Source organism: Tachysurus vachellii, chromosome 9 (genome assembly GCF_030014155.1).
Source record: "Tachysurus vachellii isolate PV-2020 chromosome 9, HZAU_Pvac_v1, whole genome shotgun sequence".
In the NCBI taxonomy this organism is placed as follows: domain Eukaryota; kingdom Metazoa; phylum Chordata; class Actinopteri; order Siluriformes; family Bagridae; genus Tachysurus; species Tachysurus vachellii.
Window position 1 is genome coordinate 4327887 of NC_083468.1, and position 21828 is coordinate 4349714.

General features: G+C 34.8%; 2 protein-coding genes across 4 annotated transcripts; both read right to left on the minus strand.

Moving 5' to 3' along the window:
- Positions 1 to 2204: 2204 nt before the first annotated feature.
- Positions 2205 to 12441, minus strand: chrna5 (cholinergic receptor, nicotinic, alpha 5). 3 transcript variants are annotated; one of them, XM_060877417.1, is made up of 9 exons: positions 12163 to 12441; positions 11778 to 11895; positions 6577 to 6728; positions 6393 to 6437; positions 5734 to 5843; positions 4502 to 4679; positions 3641 to 3973; positions 3073 to 3441; positions 2205 to 2615 (listed from the first exon to the last, which is right to left on the minus strand). In XM_060877417.1, the coding sequence occupies exons 2-9, from the start codon at positions 11842 to 11844 to the stop codon at positions 2457 to 2459; spliced, it is 1413 nt and encodes a 470-aa protein (XP_060733400.1). In that variant the 5' UTR covers positions 11845 to 11895; positions 12163 to 12441; the 3' UTR covers positions 2205 to 2456. The 3 variants fall into 3 exon arrangements, with proteins under 3 accessions (XP_060733400.1, XP_060733399.1, XP_060733398.1); XM_060877416.1 differs by having other exon boundaries at positions 12137 to 12441; XM_060877415.1 differs by having other exon boundaries at positions 12112 to 12441.
- Positions 12442 to 13865: 1424 nt separating this feature from the next.
- On the minus strand, positions 13866 to 20022 carry LOC132850941 (uncharacterized). Its single transcript, XM_060877418.1, has 12 exons — positions 19745 to 20022; positions 19568 to 19600; positions 19128 to 19442; positions 18962 to 19036; positions 18757 to 18864; positions 16592 to 16616; positions 16436 to 16479; positions 16304 to 16334; positions 16093 to 16169; positions 15479 to 15521; positions 15244 to 15394; positions 13866 to 14564 (listed from the first exon to the last, which is right to left on the minus strand). The coding sequence occupies exons 1-11, from the start codon at positions 19767 to 19769 to the stop codon at positions 15259 to 15261; spliced, it is 912 nt and encodes a 303-aa protein (XP_060733401.1). The 5' UTR covers positions 19770 to 20022; the 3' UTR covers positions 13866 to 14564; positions 15244 to 15258.
- Between the last annotated feature and the right edge of the window lie 1806 nt (positions 20023 to 21828).

Genomic DNA, 21828 nt, shown 5'->3' on the forward strand with positions numbered 1-21828 from the left:
AATAATGGGGGCACGGTGGCTTAGTGGTTAGCACGTTCGCCTCACACCTCCAGGGTTGGGGGTTCGATTCCCGCCTCCACCTTGTGTGTGTGGAGTTTGCATGTTCTCCCCGTGCCTCGGGGGTTTCCTCCGGGTACTCCGGTTTCCTCCCCCGGTCCAAAGACATGCATGGTAGGTTGATTGGCATCTCTGGAAAAATTGTACCTAGTGTGTGAGTGAATGAGAGTGTGTGTGTGTGTGTGTGTGTGTGCCCTGCGATGGGTTGGCACTCCGTACAGGGTGTATCCTGCCTTGATGACCGATAACGCCTGAGATTATGCACAGGTTCCCCGTGACCCGAGGTAGTTCGGATAAGCGATAGAAGATGAGCGAGTGAATGAATGAATAAGGAATAATAATAATGAATTTTATTTAAAGGCGCCTTTCAGGGCACTCAAGGACACCGTACAGTTGAGTGGTGATGATAAAATCAATACAACAAACAACAATTATTGACATTAAATAGTTTAAAATTGATCAGAGAAAGCTAATTTATACAAGTGAGTTTTAAGACGATTTAAAAGTAGTCAGACAGTCACTTTCTCGTGTATAAATAATTTATTTATAATAATGTATTTATTCATGGATCTGTTTGCAAAATACTACAGTATATACAAAATAAGTATCAAACTGCTGCTCATGCTGTATCGTGTGGCTGTGTAACATACACGTGTCCTTGTGCATGCATGAAAACACAGATGTCCATGAACGGCTAGTGTCGCTGTGATTAACAGAGGAAAGCGTGACTCAGACAGCATGGACGGTTTTGCTCTCTTGGACTCCTGGACACAGATGGCTTTGGCGTTATCGGGAAAAAAAAAAACAGGAGTCCGATGTACTATAAAATCTATCAAGAATGCAGAAAAAACGAAGCAGTGGGAGTGATGAGTCAGGAAACAGTCATGAAAGAAATGAATTTGGATGGAAGTCATTTTTATTACTGAATATATTCATCAACCAATCACAGATCATCATAGTTTCCCAATGATCAATCAATGCGGTTGCAATCATTCGCTTTGATTGATCGTTGGGAAACTATGATGATCTGTGATTGGTTGGTGAAAAATAACAGTGATCGGCGATTGGTCATTGGGAAGTAACACTGATCAGTTATTGGCTGCTGGAAACTATGCTGTTTAGTGAATTGACATCAGGAACAAACTGGTCACAGGGAACAAAAAGGGTTAAAATTAATTTAAAATATAACTTTATTAATCGTAGGTAGGAAATCTGAATAATTAGTCATTGGGGACAATGGTGTTGAGTCAATGGTCATTGAAAACGAAGTAAACAAAGAAAATGATGTTCAGTGATTGCTCACTGGGAATAATGGCGTTCAGTGATTGGTCTTTGAAAACAATAGTGTTCAATGATTGGTCATTGGGAATAATGCTGTTGAGTCAATGGTCTATGAAAACAAAGTATTCAATGATTGCTCATTAGGAATATGGTGTTCAGTGATTAATCAATGAAAACAAACTATTCATTGATTGCTTATTGGGAATAATGGTATTTAGTGATTGCTAATTGGGAATAATGGTGTTCAGTCATTGGTCTTTAAGAACAGTGGTGTTCTCACCTAAACATTCTTTATGAATTCTCATCTGAAACAGGAAAGTTAAAGAAACCTCTTTTAAACATTGATGCCATCTTTCCTGCCTTCCTCAGCCATCTCTTTCAATTTAACCACCTTCACAAAGAAATGAAAGCATCCTCATTTAAAAAAAAAAGGCATTGAAAAGGGGTTTTGCACCATGTCCTGTCTAATTACAGTACACTATTTAATATTTAAAGTTTCTAGAATACCTACTGTGATTAATCTTTATCTCAGTTTTACCCTTTCTACAGCAACTCCTAATCAAATGGAGGCTAATGCCTATTACAGTGAAATTAGTTATTGAGTATCTCAATTTGATCGCAAATGAATTTTATTCAATAAAGAAATAAGCAAATACACTCACATAGTTTGAGAACAAACACAAGAAAGAAATACATCATAAATTTAAAAATCATTAATTTTTTTTTAAATATACTAAATAAATGTAATTGTGCATTTGAGTATGTTTTAATAACTTAATAATTATTTACTAAAAAAAAAAAAAAATAATAATAATAATAATAATAATAATAATACATAATCAATAATAATACATTGTAAAAATCTTTATTACTTGCAATATTTCCCAAATTGCAATAATATTTGTACTGTAGATGCTGCATTGTGAAGAGAGGCAGTGTAATGCTAGGTTTAGTTTAGTTATAATGTGGATCAATCAATCAATCAATCAATCAATCAATCAATCAATCAATCAATCAATCAATCAATCAATCAGTCCTAAAGAAGACAAAATATTTAAACCCCTGTGCATTTTTTCACAAATTAAGAATTCTATATACCCCACTGTAAGTCTGTTTGCTTAGCCGTTGTTATCACCATAATTTGGAACAACGATTTTAGCCCATTTGTATATTACAGGTATGAATAGCAGAGCAGAACCAAGTACAGATACTGACAAGAAGACCCACAGGAAGACACGGTCTAGAACTTGAGCCACAAAATTCCAATCTTGAACAACCTGTGAAGAGATAATACAAGTTGTTTTTTACAAAGTGGGTCAATTAACATGCACAAATGGCATACATATTTTTTTTTTAGAATCAGAAACACAAGGCATGTATGTGAAATTCTAAATTAAAAAACATACAGAGAATATAAAGACTTTAACCAGACTTCAATAATAAATTTTCTTATGAATATGAATGTGCTTCTTCAGAAATTTTCCTTATGGATGTATAATGACCACCCCTACATAGCAATCTACTCATTTGTGCATTTATTTATGAGCTTTAGCTGACTAGCTTCAAGTTATAGGCCATTAATCTTTCTCGATAACAAGCTCACAAATGGAAGAAGACAAACCCTAGAACATGGTGGAAAGTAATATGTTACTGTACGCAACAAGGGCCATCACTCACATCAACAGATTACTTACTCCCCAGAAAGAGAAACCCACTGAGAGCCATTCCTCTTACCTCTCTGACTTTATTCTCCTTTACCACATGCTGAGTGATGTATCGAATAGAGTCCAGTGCTGCTTGAAGGTTGTGTGCTGCTGAGTTTAGCAGAAGGCTGCTGTCTTGTTTTAAGCTCTTCCCAGGGTTTAGCGCCGCCGTTCCTCCTGCTCGATGATTCCCGCCTGTTGTTGCATAGCGGTCCACATGGCTGCGCATGCAAAGCAGCTTCGGGAGACTGTGCAGGAAGACCCGGCGCACCCAGGGTGCCATGTCATGATGCGTGGAGGAGGAACGGTGGTGAATATTGATAGCAAAGACTGTGATGATGATGGAGAGTGTGACAAAGATCATCGTGAAGACTAGATACTCGCCGATCAGTGGGATGACCTAAGGACAGAAAATTCAGTATATACAGTACATATAACAAAACAACATGGTGTCACATTTTGTAACAACTTTGTACCAGTATGTACCATCCAAAATAGGTTACGGAGGTGAAGGCTAAGCTTTGTGGTACCATTCTTACACGTTCATCTCGTAAATACAACCTTTTAGACAGGTCTTGAACCTTGAATGTGAAGCATACCTTTGAGGACGACGGGATGATCTCCTCTATCACCAAGAGGAACACAGTGAGTGAGACAAGAACTGAAGTACAAAGAGCGATTTTCTCTCCACAGTTAGAGGGCAGGTAGAAAACCAGCACAGTCAAGAAGGACAGACCGATGCAGGGAACGATAAGGAAGAGCGTGTAAAACAGAGGAAGACGCCGGATGATGAAAGAGTAAGTGATGAAGGGATAGAAGCCTGTCATGTCCATCCTCACACCACGGCTTCCAGTAGCTTTCACAATCTCCCATTCACCGTTGTCAAAGTAATCTCGCTTGTCCACGTGGACGTCCTCCAAGAGTATGTCCACCTGTAAGGTAAAGAATAATTTCATTTAACTACTTGATGACTGTATCTACATTTATAAGACATTTGTGTCACACTGATATTTACAGTGTTAAGTTAAAAAACATCATAATGATGTTTCAGATTTCAGACATGCTTCAGATTGCTTCAGATTTCAGTAAAATGAATATATAAAATAAAAATAAAAAACTCTACTGCACGTTCGGCAGCATTTGTGCTTTTCCACGTGTCATCCATTACAAGTTATGACAGCCCTGTATCCTTAACATATTCATGCCTATGAAACATTTGGAATGATCACAACACCATAAATGTACACCATTTAGAATTTCCTAGAGATCATGAAGAAAAGCTCTGTCGTGTGGATATTGTAGAGTAAAAGTCAATTCCAATTCGATTCTAACTAAAAAATCGCAAGAGTAAACTTGCTAAGTTCCCTACTGTGAGACGTATAAAGGATTATCTTATCTTATCTCACTCATAAATTTCACATTGCGTCTTACCATAACCTCATACTTATCTATGAAAATACCTGTGAGCCTTCGTAGGTCCATGAGCCAAACTTCATGGAGCAGTTCTGAAGGTCAAAGGGGAAGAAGGTAACGTCAATAGTGCAGGATGATTTGTAGTTAGCGGGTGGTGTCCAGGAGATGGTGCCATCATGCTTCACTACGGCTTTGGTCGCTGTGGCCTCAAAATGCCCGTCTGCACTATTAAAACGTTTCCATCATTAATTGACATTCGATCAGACTTGCAAATTATCTTCACTGTAGAAAAGTGTATAGATAATAATGTGCTAATAATAAGTATTAACCTAGATATCTGCTACCTAATTAGTATCAATGCAGCCAGTGTTATAAGGTATTAAATTGGATGTACTTAAAAACGGTTATAAGGTTACCACAGCATGCATTATTTAAACCTAGTACTTTTTAACCTCTCTGAACTTTCCTACTTTCCCAAGCCTTATTACTGTATGTAGTAACACTATGAAGAATGAAATATGAAGTTATTATGTTTAAAGCATGAGGATTGCTGGTGTGAAACCGTCCTTGGATCATTAGCTTATTTCAGAAACTTTCTAGAATCTAGAAACTTTCGTATCTTTGTCTGACTCGTAATTATTACTTGGACTTTCTTGGTTTTATCTGGAAGCTGTCATTTGATGTTGCATGACAGCACGTTATAACGAAAACATGGCAGACAAAATGGCAGCAGACTTAACAGGTCGTTAAAACAATCCCTGCGTTTTTTTTTCTTTCCTTTTTTCTTTCTTTAATAAAAACAGTATTGATCGAATAATAAATGTGTGCCAGCCTGGAAAAAGAGAAACGTTTACATCGTATGAAAATTACTAGTTTTACTGGACTGTGTCTCTGTGTACTGTGTAACTGTGTACATTTCACTTCTATATTAGCGTTTAAACATAAACATAACTTTATTACCTGACTGCTAGTATTTAAAACCTTTTCAAATTGAATGCTTTAGGCTTATGTTACGTTTGTCATGGCAAATACACACCAATTGGTTAAAGCTTAGCATTCACCTTGAGCCATTTCAGTTCTGACTTGTGGCTATAAAATAATTCATTTGTTTAAACAGTTCAAAATTTGTCCAATAAGTGCAAAAAATATTTTGGTAAAAAAGCCAATTTCTGTTTGACAGAATTCTCTTGCAGTGGCATCTATACACAGTGTATACACACAATTTCTTTGTAATTACACACATTTTGACACAAATTCATTGTGAGTGTATTGCACATACTTGTCATAAAGCACAATATCTGGAATCCATATGGAGTCAGATGGCACTCTTATATACGTGATACCCTGGTAGTGCTTAGGGTTCCATCGCAGCTTTGTGTCCACCCATTCCTAAGCACAAGACATTATATTAGATCAGTCTGAGACTCACAAGAAAGGACATTTCAGTTATCAGTGCTTAGGGTGATTTTATTATTCTATCGATCTGTTGATACAGTCTACTGAGGGTCATAACTTCTGGAAGCTCAATGCTGAGATGTTCTTCACTGGAGCGTTACAGGAGCAGATAGAAACAGTTCCACCCCTGTTTTAATTCTGCTTCTCTTTTCTGACGGATCAACGCTTAAGCCATGTATAAACCAAAGAACCTCTCTTTCCTAATCCTGTAAGAAATTGCTCTAGGCAACCTACGACCTCCTGACCCCTCGGGGAACAATGGAGCGCCAGCAGAAATGGCCAGATACAATCTCCATAAAGCTGTCAGGGCAGGAAAAAGCACATTTGGGCCATAAGTGCAAGAGGTAGAGGAGGAGGAGGATAAGGAAGGAAAGAAAAAACATTAAAATTGAGACTTGCTGGTAAAACTCCATCAAGCTAAATTACAAGCTGTTATATAATAGTTATGCCTGGAGTTTGGAACGATTTAATGTAAAGCATTACCTGCTTCATCCATACATTGGTGGTCATCAACTGGTTCTTCTCATCCTTTGAACAAAGGTGTTTAAATATTAAATGACATAGAAATCAATAATACAAACCATTTTGGAGATAAAATATCTCTTGCAATCCTGACCATGAGTAAACAGTACACAATATCTTCATTACAAAGTAAATCAGTATTCACCACGTCGACCAGCTGAGAGATGGCCAATCCGAATTTGACTCGCACCGTCCCATTCAGTCTTTCCACCGGTCGCACCCATTTCTGGTATTTTTTAAAGAGATTATTCAACAGCCTGTCCTCAGATTTGGCATACGAAGATATCTTGGGTGAAGCTGAGAGAAAAAAAATAAAAAACGGTATATATTTGCGAGCATGTTTCCCAACATAATGACCAAAACGTTTTTGCTTGGAGATTTCAAATCTCACCCTTCATTTGAAAATTTCATGAATACTGTTTTCATTTCTTGAAACATTTAAGCACAGACTTTACTGTTTGGTGAAGTGTGAAAGCAGTTTTCAAGCTCAAGAGAAGTCTAGACTACTGATCGCAGCTCCTTTTTAAAACAGCTTGCTTCAAACCGCAACATATACCGCAACACGAATCAGGTTTTGAAGCTAGCAGCTCTGAGTGACGCATGCTGAGAAACATGATTGGTTCAACTTGTCACGATACTTTTGTAACTACTATTTCTATGCTTGTGATGGAGAGGAAGGGGTCATTATGGGTGCTGATATATAAATCCAGACTTTCATAAGGCTGGAATTAGCTCACTGTGGGGTGCTAGTGCTTGCTCTGAGAATGTCGTGAATAAAACATGCAAACCTGCATGAATAAAATCTAGTGCCAACCTGCATGAATAAAATCTATTGCCAACCTGCATGAATAAAATCTTGTGCCAACCTGCATGAATAAAAACCTGTTAAAATGAGAATGTTCGCAGGCGTTCTTATATGATGACATACCACGCATCCAAAAAGATCTGATCTTCACCACATGAGAGAAAAATTCAAATCAAATCAAATCAAATTTTATTCGTCACATACACATACAGTACAGTGTACGACATGCAGTGAAATGCATGTCGTGAAATTATATATAAAGCTAAAAAATAAACTATAGTCCCTAAGAGTTTGGAAACCTGCATGAACAAAAGTGACATTTAGAATTGAAAAATCAACCCACAGTTTAAAACGAATTCTTCTACATGAGCAAACGTCTGATTATAAGCCCGTCTCCAAAACTAGTCCAGAACCAATCGCCTTCTTTTCCTGTCTGTAATGATTTAATAATCCCATTATCTGATGTCTCCCAGATGATGATGATGGGTTCCCTTTCGAATCTAATTCCTCTCATTGTTCCTTTCTCATAACTCCTTCATCAAGGAGAAATAGGTACAACGGATATAGAATAAAAAATAGGTACAACGGATATAGAATTAGCTGTAGAAAGAAGGGGTAAATGGGGGGCACGGTGGCTTAGTGGTTAGCACGTTCGCCTCACACCTCCAGGGTCGGGGTTTGATTCCCGCCTCCACCTTGTGTGTGTGGAGTTTGCATGTTCTCCCCGTGCCTCGGGGGTTTCCTCCGGGTACTCCGGTTTCCTCCCCCGGTCCAAAGACATGCATGGTAGGTTGATTGGCATCTCTGGAAAATTGTCCGTAGTGTGTGATTGTGTGAGTGAATGAGAGTGTGTGTATGTGTGTGTGTGTGCCCTGTGATGGGTTGGCACTCCATCCAGGGTGTATCCTGCCTTGATGCCCGATGACGCCTGAGATAGGCACAGGCTCCCCGTGACTCGAGGTAGTTCGGATAAGCGGTAGAAGATGAATGAATGAATGAAGGGGAAAATATTTCTAAAATCTATTGGATTTGAATTGGTGCATATGGATTTGTGGCAAAACAACATGACTATCATGTCAAGTGTATTTGAATTTAAAACTCTACGTAAGCTTAATAACTCCCCATTATGCAAATTACCCACAAGCTTTTAGTATCTCAGCAATTACCCACCAGGTACCTTTCTTTACATTGCCTGGGAATCATAAACTAAAATTTCACAAATGTAAATGTTCAGCCTTTAAAAAGCTTTCAAAGGTAAACAACAGTAAAAACGTGACTAAGCAGAATAACAACTGTACTTTATAGGGGGACATGGGAAATATATCCATGTTACTGTGAACTAATATGGCCAATTTTCCTCTGCCAGAGATTAAAAAAAAGCCAGAGGCTCCATTAGTGGCGTCCTCACTAATCTAATTTTGCCCTTACACAATGAATTACAGTGGGAAGCTCAACAAGATTTAGTCAGATTAAGTGCATTACTGAAGGCACAGATTTGGTTATGAGGCTTGGTTTATGATAGATGGAAGTCTAGATATGGTTTAATGAGCGGCTGTCGTATGCTATTGCTTTAAAAAAAAAAAAGAAAAAGAAAGATAGATAGAAAAGAAAAAAGAAAAAACATTCTGGTGCTCAGTATATAATTTACAAAGAGTGAAATTAAGGTTTTAATTTTGGAAAAATAGTTTAAATTATTGAGACTTAGATTAATAGTGGAAAGTAAAAAAAATTTTTTTTTTAATTGTTACTTTTGTTTAATTGTATATGTATTGTCTAAGATTTTTTTTTTTTTTTTTTTTTTTTTTTTACAATTTCTTTACAAAAATCTAAACATTTATGTTAATTCCTCACTTTATCAGATAGGAATTATTATTATTTTTTTGTTATCTATTAGGAATAATAATTAATTATTATGTTTTTCCCCTTTAAAGTAGACATTTCTATTTTAAACAAGATGAAAAAAAATAATTTAAAACAATATTATATTATGTAGAACTATGATATACTGTTTGTAATATACATATTATCACACTATTAGCCATGATAAAGAAATCAGGCTACTTAGCATTAAAGTTTCCACCAAAACTGAATGTTATTATACAACTGATTTCTGTCTAAAGGTTTATTAGCATGCTTAGCATTTCTTATACATACATTGGACAAGGATTTTTGCATTTTATGAAAGAAATGTAGGCTGAGGGGTGACATTTACCTACAACTGAGGGAGTGACATTTAAAATCTGATGACACAGTGGGATGTTCGATCACATTTTTGACTCCAATTGTGCAAATGTTATGGGCAACAAAAACCGATGTATTACACAGACTAGAGGCATAAAAGTCATTTGATTCCCCCTGATTTTACATCTGGTTTTGGTAGAGGATCATTGTTTACTTCCTTATGTAATGAATGACTAAATACAACTCAGTGAATTCTATGTTAAGAAGCAACTCATTTGTGAATATATTTTATTGTTGGAACAGTAGCTCTGCTTGGTGTCTGGCTGCATCACACTGTCTCATCATTGATTATTTCCAGGTTGTGCTATAACTGGAAAGTAATCAATGACAAACAAGTGAGACAAGATGGTGTGATGTGTCCGCCATCACGTAGCGGAGTCACTGCTTCCACCTTGAGGTTCCTCTATTCAGTAACAACACTTCAACAAGTATTTAATAAGGCTTGTGATGTAAGAATCCAATTCAGCAGCATTATGGAAGATGTAATAGAATTTGTGTAAGAATGATTACATAGTAAACAAACAAATAGCTGATATACACATTTCTGAGTGGCTCACACATCTCAGACCTCCATAAAAGTGTTGGAGAAAATGGAAAGGACAATCGTTTAGAGTTCAATCAGCCTTTTTGGGTATTTTCTCTTAAAATATTAAATAATTGAACCTTGATTGAAGGTTGCTACAAAACTACATTGTACAGTGGTGCACTGTGGTCCTTATTTATTTATTTATTTATTTATTTATTTATTTATTTATTTATTTATTTATTTTTGAGGAAATGAGAAATTTGATTATGCTTTGCAGCTGTGTGCCGAACCTCATGTTACTATGACGTATTTATACCGACTCCAGTTCAATTTAGTTGTATTTGTTTGGCATCCGTTGTTTTAACACCAGGCACCGTCACAAAGACGCTTTGCAGAATTTTTCAGGAAGTGGATTTGGAGCCATAATGAAAAAGCCAGATGTTATAGTGGCATGAAAAAACCTCCAAGAGGAAGATGGAAAGCCTTGAATGGAGTCAGACTTAAAAAGGAACAGATGATCTTCTGGTTGATATTGAAATGGGTGAAATGGTGTGTTTTGAAAGGCTTTGTGTAGATCGCAATGCGTTGATGATTGTACATCGCAATTCATCCTGTGCGAATGATCCAAAATGCAGCTGCATGACTTGTTTTCATCCTGCCACCCCACTGTTCTCACATACCACCCCGCTGTTCTCACATACCACCCCGCTGTTCTCACATACCACCCCACTGTTCTCACATACCACCCCACTGTTCTCACATACCACCCCATACCACCCCGCTGTTCTCACATACCACCCCACTGTTCTCACATACCACCCCACTGTTCTCACATACCACCCCACTGTTCTCACATACCACCCCACTGTTCTCACATACCACCCCACTGTTCTCACATACCACCCCACTACTGCTCTCCCTCCACTGGCTTCTGGTAGCTGCACACTTCAGATTTAAACCACTGATGCTTGCCTACAAAGAACCAGCTCCCTTTTAGCTCAAAGCTTTTTTGTAGTGTGAGGTTTTTTCAAAACCTCACACTACACCTCACTCCCTCAGATCTACCAGCACTGCTCGACTGGTCCCTCCGTCTCTCAGGCTAAGAGGTAAGTATATATCAAGACTCTTTTCTGGTCTGGCACCGAGGTGGTGGAATGAACTTCCCCTAGATGTCTGAACAGTCTGAGACACTGGCTTCAAACAATGGGTGAAGACCTACCTCTTCTGGAAACACTTGAACTAGCACTTATTTTCCCTGTTTGTTTTACGTGTATATTAAAAAAACACAAAAAAAGGTAATTTTATGTTGATGGTATCCTAAGTCTGTAACTAGTGAACCAGTTTTAATGTATTCATCGCTAGAGACTTTAAAGCAGCTCTGGATACAGACGTCTGACAAATATAAATGTAAATGCTATAAATAAAACCAAAACCCTCCTGGAGATGAGAAAAGTAAAGTATTTATGATTACAGCAGCAGTTCATATGTAGGTAGAAAACTACAGTATCCATGAGAGGAAATTGCTTTCTGGGTTGGACTTTCTCCTGCATTGTGGTCACACACACCTCATTCTTAATTTAATTACGTTTTTGAACATTTTTTTTTTTTTTTTTTTTTTTATGTAAAGATTGAAACTTGTTGCAATGAGTGTTTTTCTTCTCAGGGAGATAATTCAAATTTTTGTCTCGTGTCTCATGTTTGTTCCTTTACTGACGCTTCTTCGTTTGAACCAAGACAGAAGGTAACGTATCTCAGCGATGTGACATGAACTCACCCAGGGTGGAGCAGATGATACAGAAGCAGGCGAGCACAACCAGACATGAGATCTGAGCTCGTAGCATGTCGCCACTTGTAGAGCGTCAGCTTTCCAGTGACGCTATTAATCTGCCCAACTGAATAAGATCAACTACATTATTACTATACATGACATTATTACTTTATATTATATAAACCCATTTACTGTATACAGCATCTTGAAACAAAACTCTTCTTATTTCCTAGTGCATGTTACTATATTACTATAAAGTGAATACATCACTGCACCAATCTATTTCAGTTCCAAAGAAAGTGCAGAAACATCCTACATTCCTCATATAACAAGCACTTACAAGGAGAAATGTGCTGTTTCCTCACCTCGTCGTCCCATCACACGCTCTCACCTGGTAGTTCCGAGTTTCCCTGCTGCTTCACATTCACACACATTACATACATGCTGTGATCTCCTTCTTCTCCTTTCTCTTCCTACTCTGCAAAAGAGGCTCTTTTATCTTCCCCCCAAGGGTCTTTTCTCCCCCAAAGCCAAACAGACAGCCAATCAGGATTAAGGACCTTCTGTCATATGGAAAAAGACTGCCACCTTTTGGTCAAACACTTAGCCTAGTGTTTCTTTTTCTTTTTTATTTAGTCTGTGATTCCTAGTGCTTAGGATATAAATGAAGAGAAATAGAGAGAAAAAATACAGAGATTTGGATAAAAAGTATATGTTTTAAATCCCTAAATATTTGTTAGTGTCAGCAAATGATCATGGATAAGAACTCTCACCCTCTAAATGAGATGCTTGTTGGATTGAGGAGTAATTTTAGCTGGAGACTAGAGCTCTTTAGCTCTCTCTGCAGTCAGACTATATAATACATCCCTCATGTGCAGAAGCACCTTTGACCTTTTTAGTTTTTAGTGAACTATAGACACACTGATTCATGAAGGACGAGTTATACATCATCTGCAGCTCTTTATATATTGGTGCATTTTCTGTATTTGTAAATGAATATATTTTCATATATATCCACTTTATTTCTATATCTTTTATCCTTTGTATTATATGTCTATGTTCCGCTGCTCATGCAAACGATCTCCCGAGTGGGGATTTATAAAGTATCTATCTATCTATCTATCTATCTATCTATCTATCTATCTATCTATCTATCTATCTATCTATCTATCTATCTATCTGTACATCTATCTATCTATCTATCTATCTATCTATCTATCTATCTATCTATCTATCTATCTATCTGTACTGTACATCTATCTATCTATCCATCCATTCATCCATCCATCCATCCATCCATCCATCCATCTATCTATCTATCTATCTATCTATCTATCTATCTATCTATCTATCTATCTATCTATCTGTACATCTATCTATCTATCTATCTATCTATCTATCTATCTATCTATCTATCTATCTATCTATCTATCTATCTATCTATCTATCTATCTGTACTGTACATCTATCTATCTATCCATCCATTCATCCATCCATCCATCCATCCATCTATCTATCTATCTATCTATCTATCTATCTATCTATCTATCTATCTATCTATCTATCTATCTATCTATCTGTACTGTACATCTATCTATCTATCTATCTATCTATCTATCTATCTATCTATCTATCTATCTATCTATCTATCTATCTATCTAACTATCTATCTATCTATCTATACATCCATCTATCTATCTATCTATCTATCTATCTATCTATCTATCTATCTATCTATCTATCTATCTATCCATCCATCCATCTATCTGTACATCTGTCTACCTGTCTGTCTATCTATCTATCTATCTATCTATCTATCTATCTATCTATCTATCTATCTATCTATCTATCTATCTGTACTGTACATCTATCTATCTATCTATCTATCTATCTATCTATCTATCTATCTATCTATCTATCTATCTATCTATCTATCTATCTAGTACTGTGATAGTAGAAATACAGCAGTTCAGGATGTGCCCTTATTGTTAATTAATCAGTGTCTATACTGTACATACTGTAGTTTTCTCCCATACGCAGTAGCAAGTAAAATGATGCACGCAGCAATGACATTCCTTTACTAAACAGATCTGTTTATTCGTCCTTGATGATTTTCTGCTCATTTCAAGCATTAAATGATTTTATTCTACTGACAGATAACAATGCTTTTATTCTGAAATAAACAGATGATCTGCTAATAGAAATAAAATGAGGAAAAAATGTTAAATAATCTCAGATGAGGATTATTGTAATATTATATAGGAAAAAAAATAATAGATAAAATATTTATATTGATTATATTTAACATATTTTTGCAGTGAATGAAAGACATGTAACATTTTACAGTACTTATCCAAATGACTTTTTTATTCCATATGACGTTTCAGTTAATCTAACGGTCAATTAAATATGACACAAATCCATGAAATCCAGGAAAAATTGAATTATATCATGAAAGTTACAGAATAAAACATTAAAGATGGTGTACTTATACAGTACAACAATTATCTGCTGTGTTATCTTAAAAAAACCAGCAGATCTCAGTACAGATCTACTACACAAAATACTCCTCTACATTGTGGTTTGGAACAATGCATCCTGTTTATGTACTGTATAACGTAGCGTTTCTCGATGTTAAGTCTCTATCTTCACAAAGAGACGCTTTCACTATAAAAGGTGTGTGTGAAAACAGTTAGCTGGTCTTCGGTTGGATGTCCTGTGTGGTTTTGGTTGCTGGCTTTTGTACCTCAGTGCTTCTCCAGGCTGCAGATCACATTGGTTTCATAACTAAAGCTAAAATTAAGCAACAACAAAAAAAAACCTCAGGCATCTACTACAGTAAATTCTGTCTTCCCCTTCTCATTTTCTGTTCTGTTTAGCACAACGTGTTAAAGGGGTGAAAGGTGACACTGGACTAAAATACTATTAACATCCTAAACTATGTGACTGTCTTAGCTTTCTCAGCCTAGACAATCATTCAGTTATTATTAATATTTACATTGCAAAGATTTTAGAATTTAATGGTGAAAAGTGTTAAGAATAACTGTTTTTTTTTCTCCCATAAATATAAAAAAATGTCACATTCACTTCTTCCCATTAGATATATACATTAGTTTCTTTTTTATCCCAAAAGTAAATTGTAAATAAATGTAAAAGGCCAAAATCACAAGATTTATGTGACATTTAGAAATAATAATAATAATAATAATAACAATAATAATAATAATAATAATAATAATAATAATAATAATATTAAATAAACCAATTAGCTGTTTAAGAAATTAAAATCTTCTTCTTCCTCCTTTTATTATTATTATTATTATTATTATTATTATTATTATTATTATTATTATTATTATTAGATAATATTGAATTATTGTTAAGCATTGAACATAATACAAGGATTTCTAACATTATTTTGAAATAAATCTATCAGCGTTATATATACATAGGTGTTCAGGTTTTCATTCACCTTTGCATTGCCTCCTCATCTGCTGCTCATCATTGACGATATTTTACAAGGCACAAGCACATCATGTCCATTACCTCCTGCGTTAACTTTACGTTTCTGTATTGCAGCGTATGGAGCTTTTACACTGTCGTAACAGACTTCATCTATATTTCTGTTAGAAACATTACAGAGAATTACAGTGATAATAAAAATAAGAAAAATAACTTCATCGTAATGGTCAGTGAAAATTACTCACGACTCCATGTATTTGTCCGCAGGTTGTTCATCTTGTAAAGGAACTGGAAGACAGTAAGTCATAAAAAATAACTAAATCAAGTGATGTAAATACCAGTTTATGGTATATTAAAGTACAGAAGGATCTTTTTGATAATTGAAATAATAGATAGAGAGCAGAGATAGAGAATACAGAGCTTGCATAACACGAATACAAGGAACTTTAAAAGTGTAAATAATTTTAATGTGTTTAATGTGTACTTTAAATGTGTTTGCTTTGCATGAGCCAAGTAGCCTGTTTTTATACCAGCATGAACTCACACTTGCAAATACAGTTAGAGTTAGTGTTATATGTTTTCTAATTTACATCAAATATATAAAAAAATATATAAAATACACATTTAACAGTGGAATCATCTTTGTATTGCTTTTAAAATTTAATTAATTGAATTTATTTTTGTTTAAAACATTTTTTTTTTTTACAAATATTTAATTTATCAACATAATATATACAGTATATGGCTCCTCTAAAGGTTTCTTGTTCATGTTGGTCAAAAAGTTATTGCTTACCTGATAGCTATCTAATCTAAAATTTCTTTAAACTTGAAACATTGAAATGAAATGAACTGCTTTTACCTTCAAACATTTGTACTTTGCTGTATAGATTATTTACGTTGTCAGCCAAATCTTCCACCGGACCTTCACTGAAGCGTCTAATAAAAATAATAAATAAATAATAGCACAATTTGTACATATGTTTTGCTTTTTAATTTTATGATGTAAATTTTGCTTTTTAATTTTATAATATAAATTTGTAAGAAAGATGTTTAGGTAAAAAAAGACTCACAGCACTCCATTTTCAACAGTGTAGTGTGTATCTACAGGAGTGTATAAAAGGTGTAAAAAAGATATGAGAGTATGGATTAATATGATATAAGAATGAAAAGGTGATAGTGGTGGATAAAACAGGGAGAAATACCTGTTGCGATCTCATGGTAGAAATGCTCATTGTTTGGATTGTTTCTGAGAGAAAAGAGGAAAAGTGTTTTATTTGTATTTACTGATTCATTAATGTGTTTAATAAAACACCACTTTAACTCTGTATAGGTTTAAAAACCATTTAAAATAGTTTTACCTTACATCAGGATCTTGACATATCCCTGAAAAGGCAGAATAATGGAAGACTTAATGACTGAGTAGATTGGGAATGGCATGAGTGGGAGGCTAATAACATTTGTACCAAATCTCATTAGATTATAAAAAGACTAAAATTTCAAGTAGACAGCTGTAGTTTTTAATTGCTCACATGAAATCCTGTGCAATGCTGCTTTATATAAATTTATATAAATTTAATATATTTATTCCTTTATTTTGTTCTATCTGCTTGTTTAGCATTTCACCACGTCATACTGTGTATGATTGTGTATGTGACAAATAAAATTCGAATTAGATTTTTTTTAAATAAATATCAAATTCAACTTTAAATAAATTTTATTCAATTTAATAGTATTCATTTTATTATAAAAATTTAGAGTAAATAAAATCTTTCTAAATATAAATAAAATTCCTCTGATTAAAATACGATTTCTCAAATAAAAGTTTAAAAAGAATTTTTCTAAATTGAAATAAAAATTCTCAAAGTGTACATAAAATTTCTCAATCAAACTGAAATAAATTTCAATCCAATTCAATTAATTGTAAACTAAATTTAAATGCAGTTTATCTGTGTACTTCAGGTGTGGTAATGTAACTGCTCACAGGAAATCCTTTAAATTGTATCCCAACATTTAAATCAAATTGAAATAAATTCCATTACATTTAAATCCAAATTTAATTGCAAAATTTCTCTGAATTTAAAGAACATTTTGAGTAGAATTTATGTTTAACTTATATACTTACTATTATATATTTTATGTAATAAACTATTTAATAAAATAAAATATTTTTTAGAATAACCACATTTGTGAATAGAAATATATAATATTACTGCAGGTGAAAGTTATGTTGTGTTATGTATGTTATGTACAGACATCTGATTAAGTTAAATGTACATGTACACCTCACTGATACACACATTGATACACACACTTAACTAAATACAACTAAATTTTTTTTGGAGGTAAAAAAATTTGTGCTGCCTCTGAGACTCGAGTGCAGGCAGCAACAGTTAAAGTGGAATAACAGCATCACATGCTGGTGAACATCCCAAAAATAGATAGGTCGTTATTTTCACATAGCTACACTGCATTGTACACTGGTTGTAAATGTTCACTCACTAACAAAACCTTCATAACTGCTCATTTATAACAGATGTCTTAGATATTTATAGCTGATGAATAAATGAAAATAACTTCATATTGTGTACTTTTTTTTTCCAAAAAGTTTTACATTTTCTGTATTATGCACCAAGTGCTGTAAAAGCAGCAGAACATAAAATAATATGTATTCTCTCTCTCTCTCGCTCTCTCTCTCTCTCTCTCTCTCTCCACTCCTGAGCTCCCACTGTTCTGAGTTCCTAGTCTGATTGCTTCTTCTCCCGGATCCACTTCATCAATCCTGAAGCACTATCACTGGTTGGAGTCTCATCACCTGGTGTTTACTCTGCTGGGGATTGATGAACACGCAGTGACTTAAGGGATTGCTGTGGATGGGCAACCTGGAGTCTGTGACGGCGTTTTGATCTACTGTTGTGTCGGTCAGCTTTATAATCGTGTCTTCATCATTGAACATTTGAAGACTTCTGCAGGAAGGAATTAGTGCTGGGTCTGTGGTGAACTAGGAAATTATGCTGATCTGTTAGTTCCTCAGGAGCTCTTGGTTGCTTAATTCCACTCGACTACAAACTGTTGTAGAAAGAACATTATTTACATTGATGTTATTTCCTGTCCAGTTTTACCCAAATGAGTATGAGGTTCTCTTCTGAGTCTGGTTCCTCTCAAGGTTTCTTCCTCATTATCATCTAAGGGAGTTTTTTCTCACCACCGTCACCTAAAGCTTTCTCAATACGCATAAATGCTAGATATAAATAGTAACTTGATTTTGAACTTTAAACTTTCGAAATATATTTTGTTTCTATACTTCTGTGAAGCTGCTTTGAGACAGTGTGAAGTGTTACAAGCGCTATACAAATAAATTGAATTGAATTGAATATGAATAATTGTGAGGGAAACATGTCCAACACTAACCATTTCACAGAACTCAATATTTATCCTCAGTCAGATTTAATGAATCATTTTTAACATTAATAATGTTAAATGAAATGTTTGGTTGTAATGAAGAGCTCGTTTATGATGTACTCACTGAAAGAGAGAATGTTTCGACAGTAGCACAATCCCAACAGAACCAACAGAACCACTGACACAGCAACCGATACACTGATAATCAAACTCCAAAAACCAAAACCTTTTTCTGTAGAATATAAATCACACAGCATTCACTAACAGAGAAAATTAATAGTGTGACATAGACCACAGTCATATCTCAGTGAAATTAAGATCAGTCTTACCATGTACTTGAACAAAGCTGGTGTTTACTTTTGTTTCTCCTTTTGTTACTGAAGTTTCTGTACTTTCAATCCTTGCTAAATACCAAAGCATTAAGCGTTGATTATTAAAGATACACATAAATATGATCTAAGAGAATGTAATGACAGAATCAGGAATGTGTCCTACCCCAAACCTCAAGTGAGACAGAGTTGAGTCCTGTTTCATTTGTCTTAATGACACTGAGTTTCTCTACAGAGTAAAGACATGTGTACGATCCAGAATGTTCTACAGTAAGATTGGTAAGGAGAAATACTGTATCGTCACTTTTTGTATCTTCAATACGGTTCATCTTGAATTTCTCATTATTTTTGAAGAGGTACATGTGGAATGCGCTTTCTGTTTTATTAGGATTTCTGCACTTAAAGGTGATGTTTTCACTTTCCTTCACTTTGGTCACTCCAGCATTGTAAATATACGCTGGACGTAAACGGCCCTGACTTTCTAGTTAGGGAAAAAAGAATTCTTTAGTAATTTCATATCATAAACTTAATTCAGAGAAATATGATGATTAATAAAATAATTCTTCAACAAAGTAACAAACAAACTAATGATAAAATGAATATTACCTTCCTGAATAGAGGTGGACAAATTGATAAAAACTGAAAACAAAACAAACAAACAAACAAAAAAAAAAAAAAACAGAATGTATTTAGGATTAACTTCCAAATTGAAAATGGTAGTGAAAGTTAACTATCTTATTCACAATCTGTGTTGTAAAAACGACGACGTATATTTATACTTACACACTGCGATCAGAACAGGCTTCATTTTGAAATCCACACAGATATTTTTATGGTCATACACCAGAGCGTCTTTTTCATGTAAGACTGACGTCGGTCTGAACTCTGCACACTGCCACCTAAACCACTTCCACACTTTCCAATAACCCTACACACTCTCAGTTCTCTATTCAAGCTCTGTAGAACTCTATATAATATTACTGTTTCTTATTATTTCTGTGGTTATCTATGGCATCAGATGAGTTTGCCCAAGAAATATTAATTATAGCGAGAAATATTTAAAAAACGTTAAACAAGTTGATGGTGTAATGCTCGATTAACGTCTTGTTCAACTTCTTGTTTTAAAATAAATAAAAAAAACAGAATACAGAAATACACTTTCACTTTTCAGTTCCATTTTCTTTTAAACTGTGTTGCAGAGAAATTCAATAAAATATTAGGAATAGTTTACATGCAAAAGTCTGAGTGTAAAAAACATTCAGGAAAAAATCGTTTAAAAACCAGATTTACCAAGTACATTAAAAATCAAGTAAAAAATAAAACAGAAAAAATAAAAAAATTATGATATAAGTTGATGGGCATTAATGTTTTAAATATCTGTAAATCAGACCCTTTACTTTTATAGCTCCATGTTTATGCTGCAACACTTATAGCGTATAGCAGATTTTCAACAGTAGTTGGACGACAACAACAACAACAACAAAATAAATCCTTGCCTTTTTTATCAACACCATGTCATCATAGAGCTTGCTTTGTGCACAGATACACTGTCATGCTGGATCATGTTTGCAGGGAAATTGTAGAACTACAACATGCAAAGACAATCTGTACTATTGTGTGCTTCCAAATGTGCAACGACATCTTATGAGAAATTCCCATGACGTGATGGTCAGGTGTTTAACCACACAGTGTACATCCATTATTAACCCTAATCTCAGTTCAACAATTCTATCCACTTTCCTTTTTATCTATGTGCCTTTTGCTCAAAACATTAATAACCTTATATCGCAAACATCTTGGTCGATTTATATTAACTTAGAAAATACCTGCACGAATCGAAAAACAGTCGAATGTTGAATTTTAATACAAGAATGTTTTTTTTCTTGAACTTGTTTTTGTTACATTATTTTCAACCACAAACTTAATTTCCCAGCAAACACACTGGCACTAAAACATGACCACCATGGATTACACCAGGGCTATTCAATTAATTTGTCATGGTGCCGGTTCATGATATGAACAGAGAGATCTGGCGTGCTATATGAGTGATGACACAACAACAATATAGGAGCCCATATGTTGTAAATAAGATTTTTTTCCTACATTTTAACATGCTTGTGTTATATTTTGAAACTACATAACTTCGGTGCATTGTAAGACGCCCAAGTAGACGTTTCCTGCATTCAAATGGGTAAATCAGAGAGCCATATGTGTGATTACTCGTGTGACCAATAGCATGTGAACCATAAGGTATAAATTAATAATTGTGATAATTAAACTGAGAATGACTACGCCACCCCCACTTTAACAACTTAGTGGTAGAAAATAAGACTCAAGCCGCTCAAGCAGTTCAAATGAATGAATTAGAAGCCAGAGTACAAAGGAGTTTACAATTTATTCAACAGCGATGGTAAAATACGAGCTTCACATATACAGTACAAAGACTGTCAACAGCTTCCCCTACTGGTTCAGATTTAAACACCCACTGGGCATAAAGGAATGAGTTCTAGCATTAATAAAAAAAAATAAATAAACACAATAAAAATCACATCAAAATTACACCCGTATGAAAAATATTTCAGTCGCACCTCAACTCCAAAGAATAAACAAATAAGAAAACACCCAATACACAAGAACTCAATTCCTACACAAACCCACAGCGCAAACCCAGGTAGAGGGAGATTTTATGTCCAAATCAAACGTAGTAAAACAGGAGCGTATAATTCCCCGGTGTATTTTATCGGGTATAATAGTGTAAAGAAATACAAAAAAATGGAAAAGAAAATAAATGAAAAAATACAAAAGGAAAGAAACAGTGGTTGCCTAGTCAACAGCCCAAAGTACTCCTCCTTTTAAAACAGCCAGAT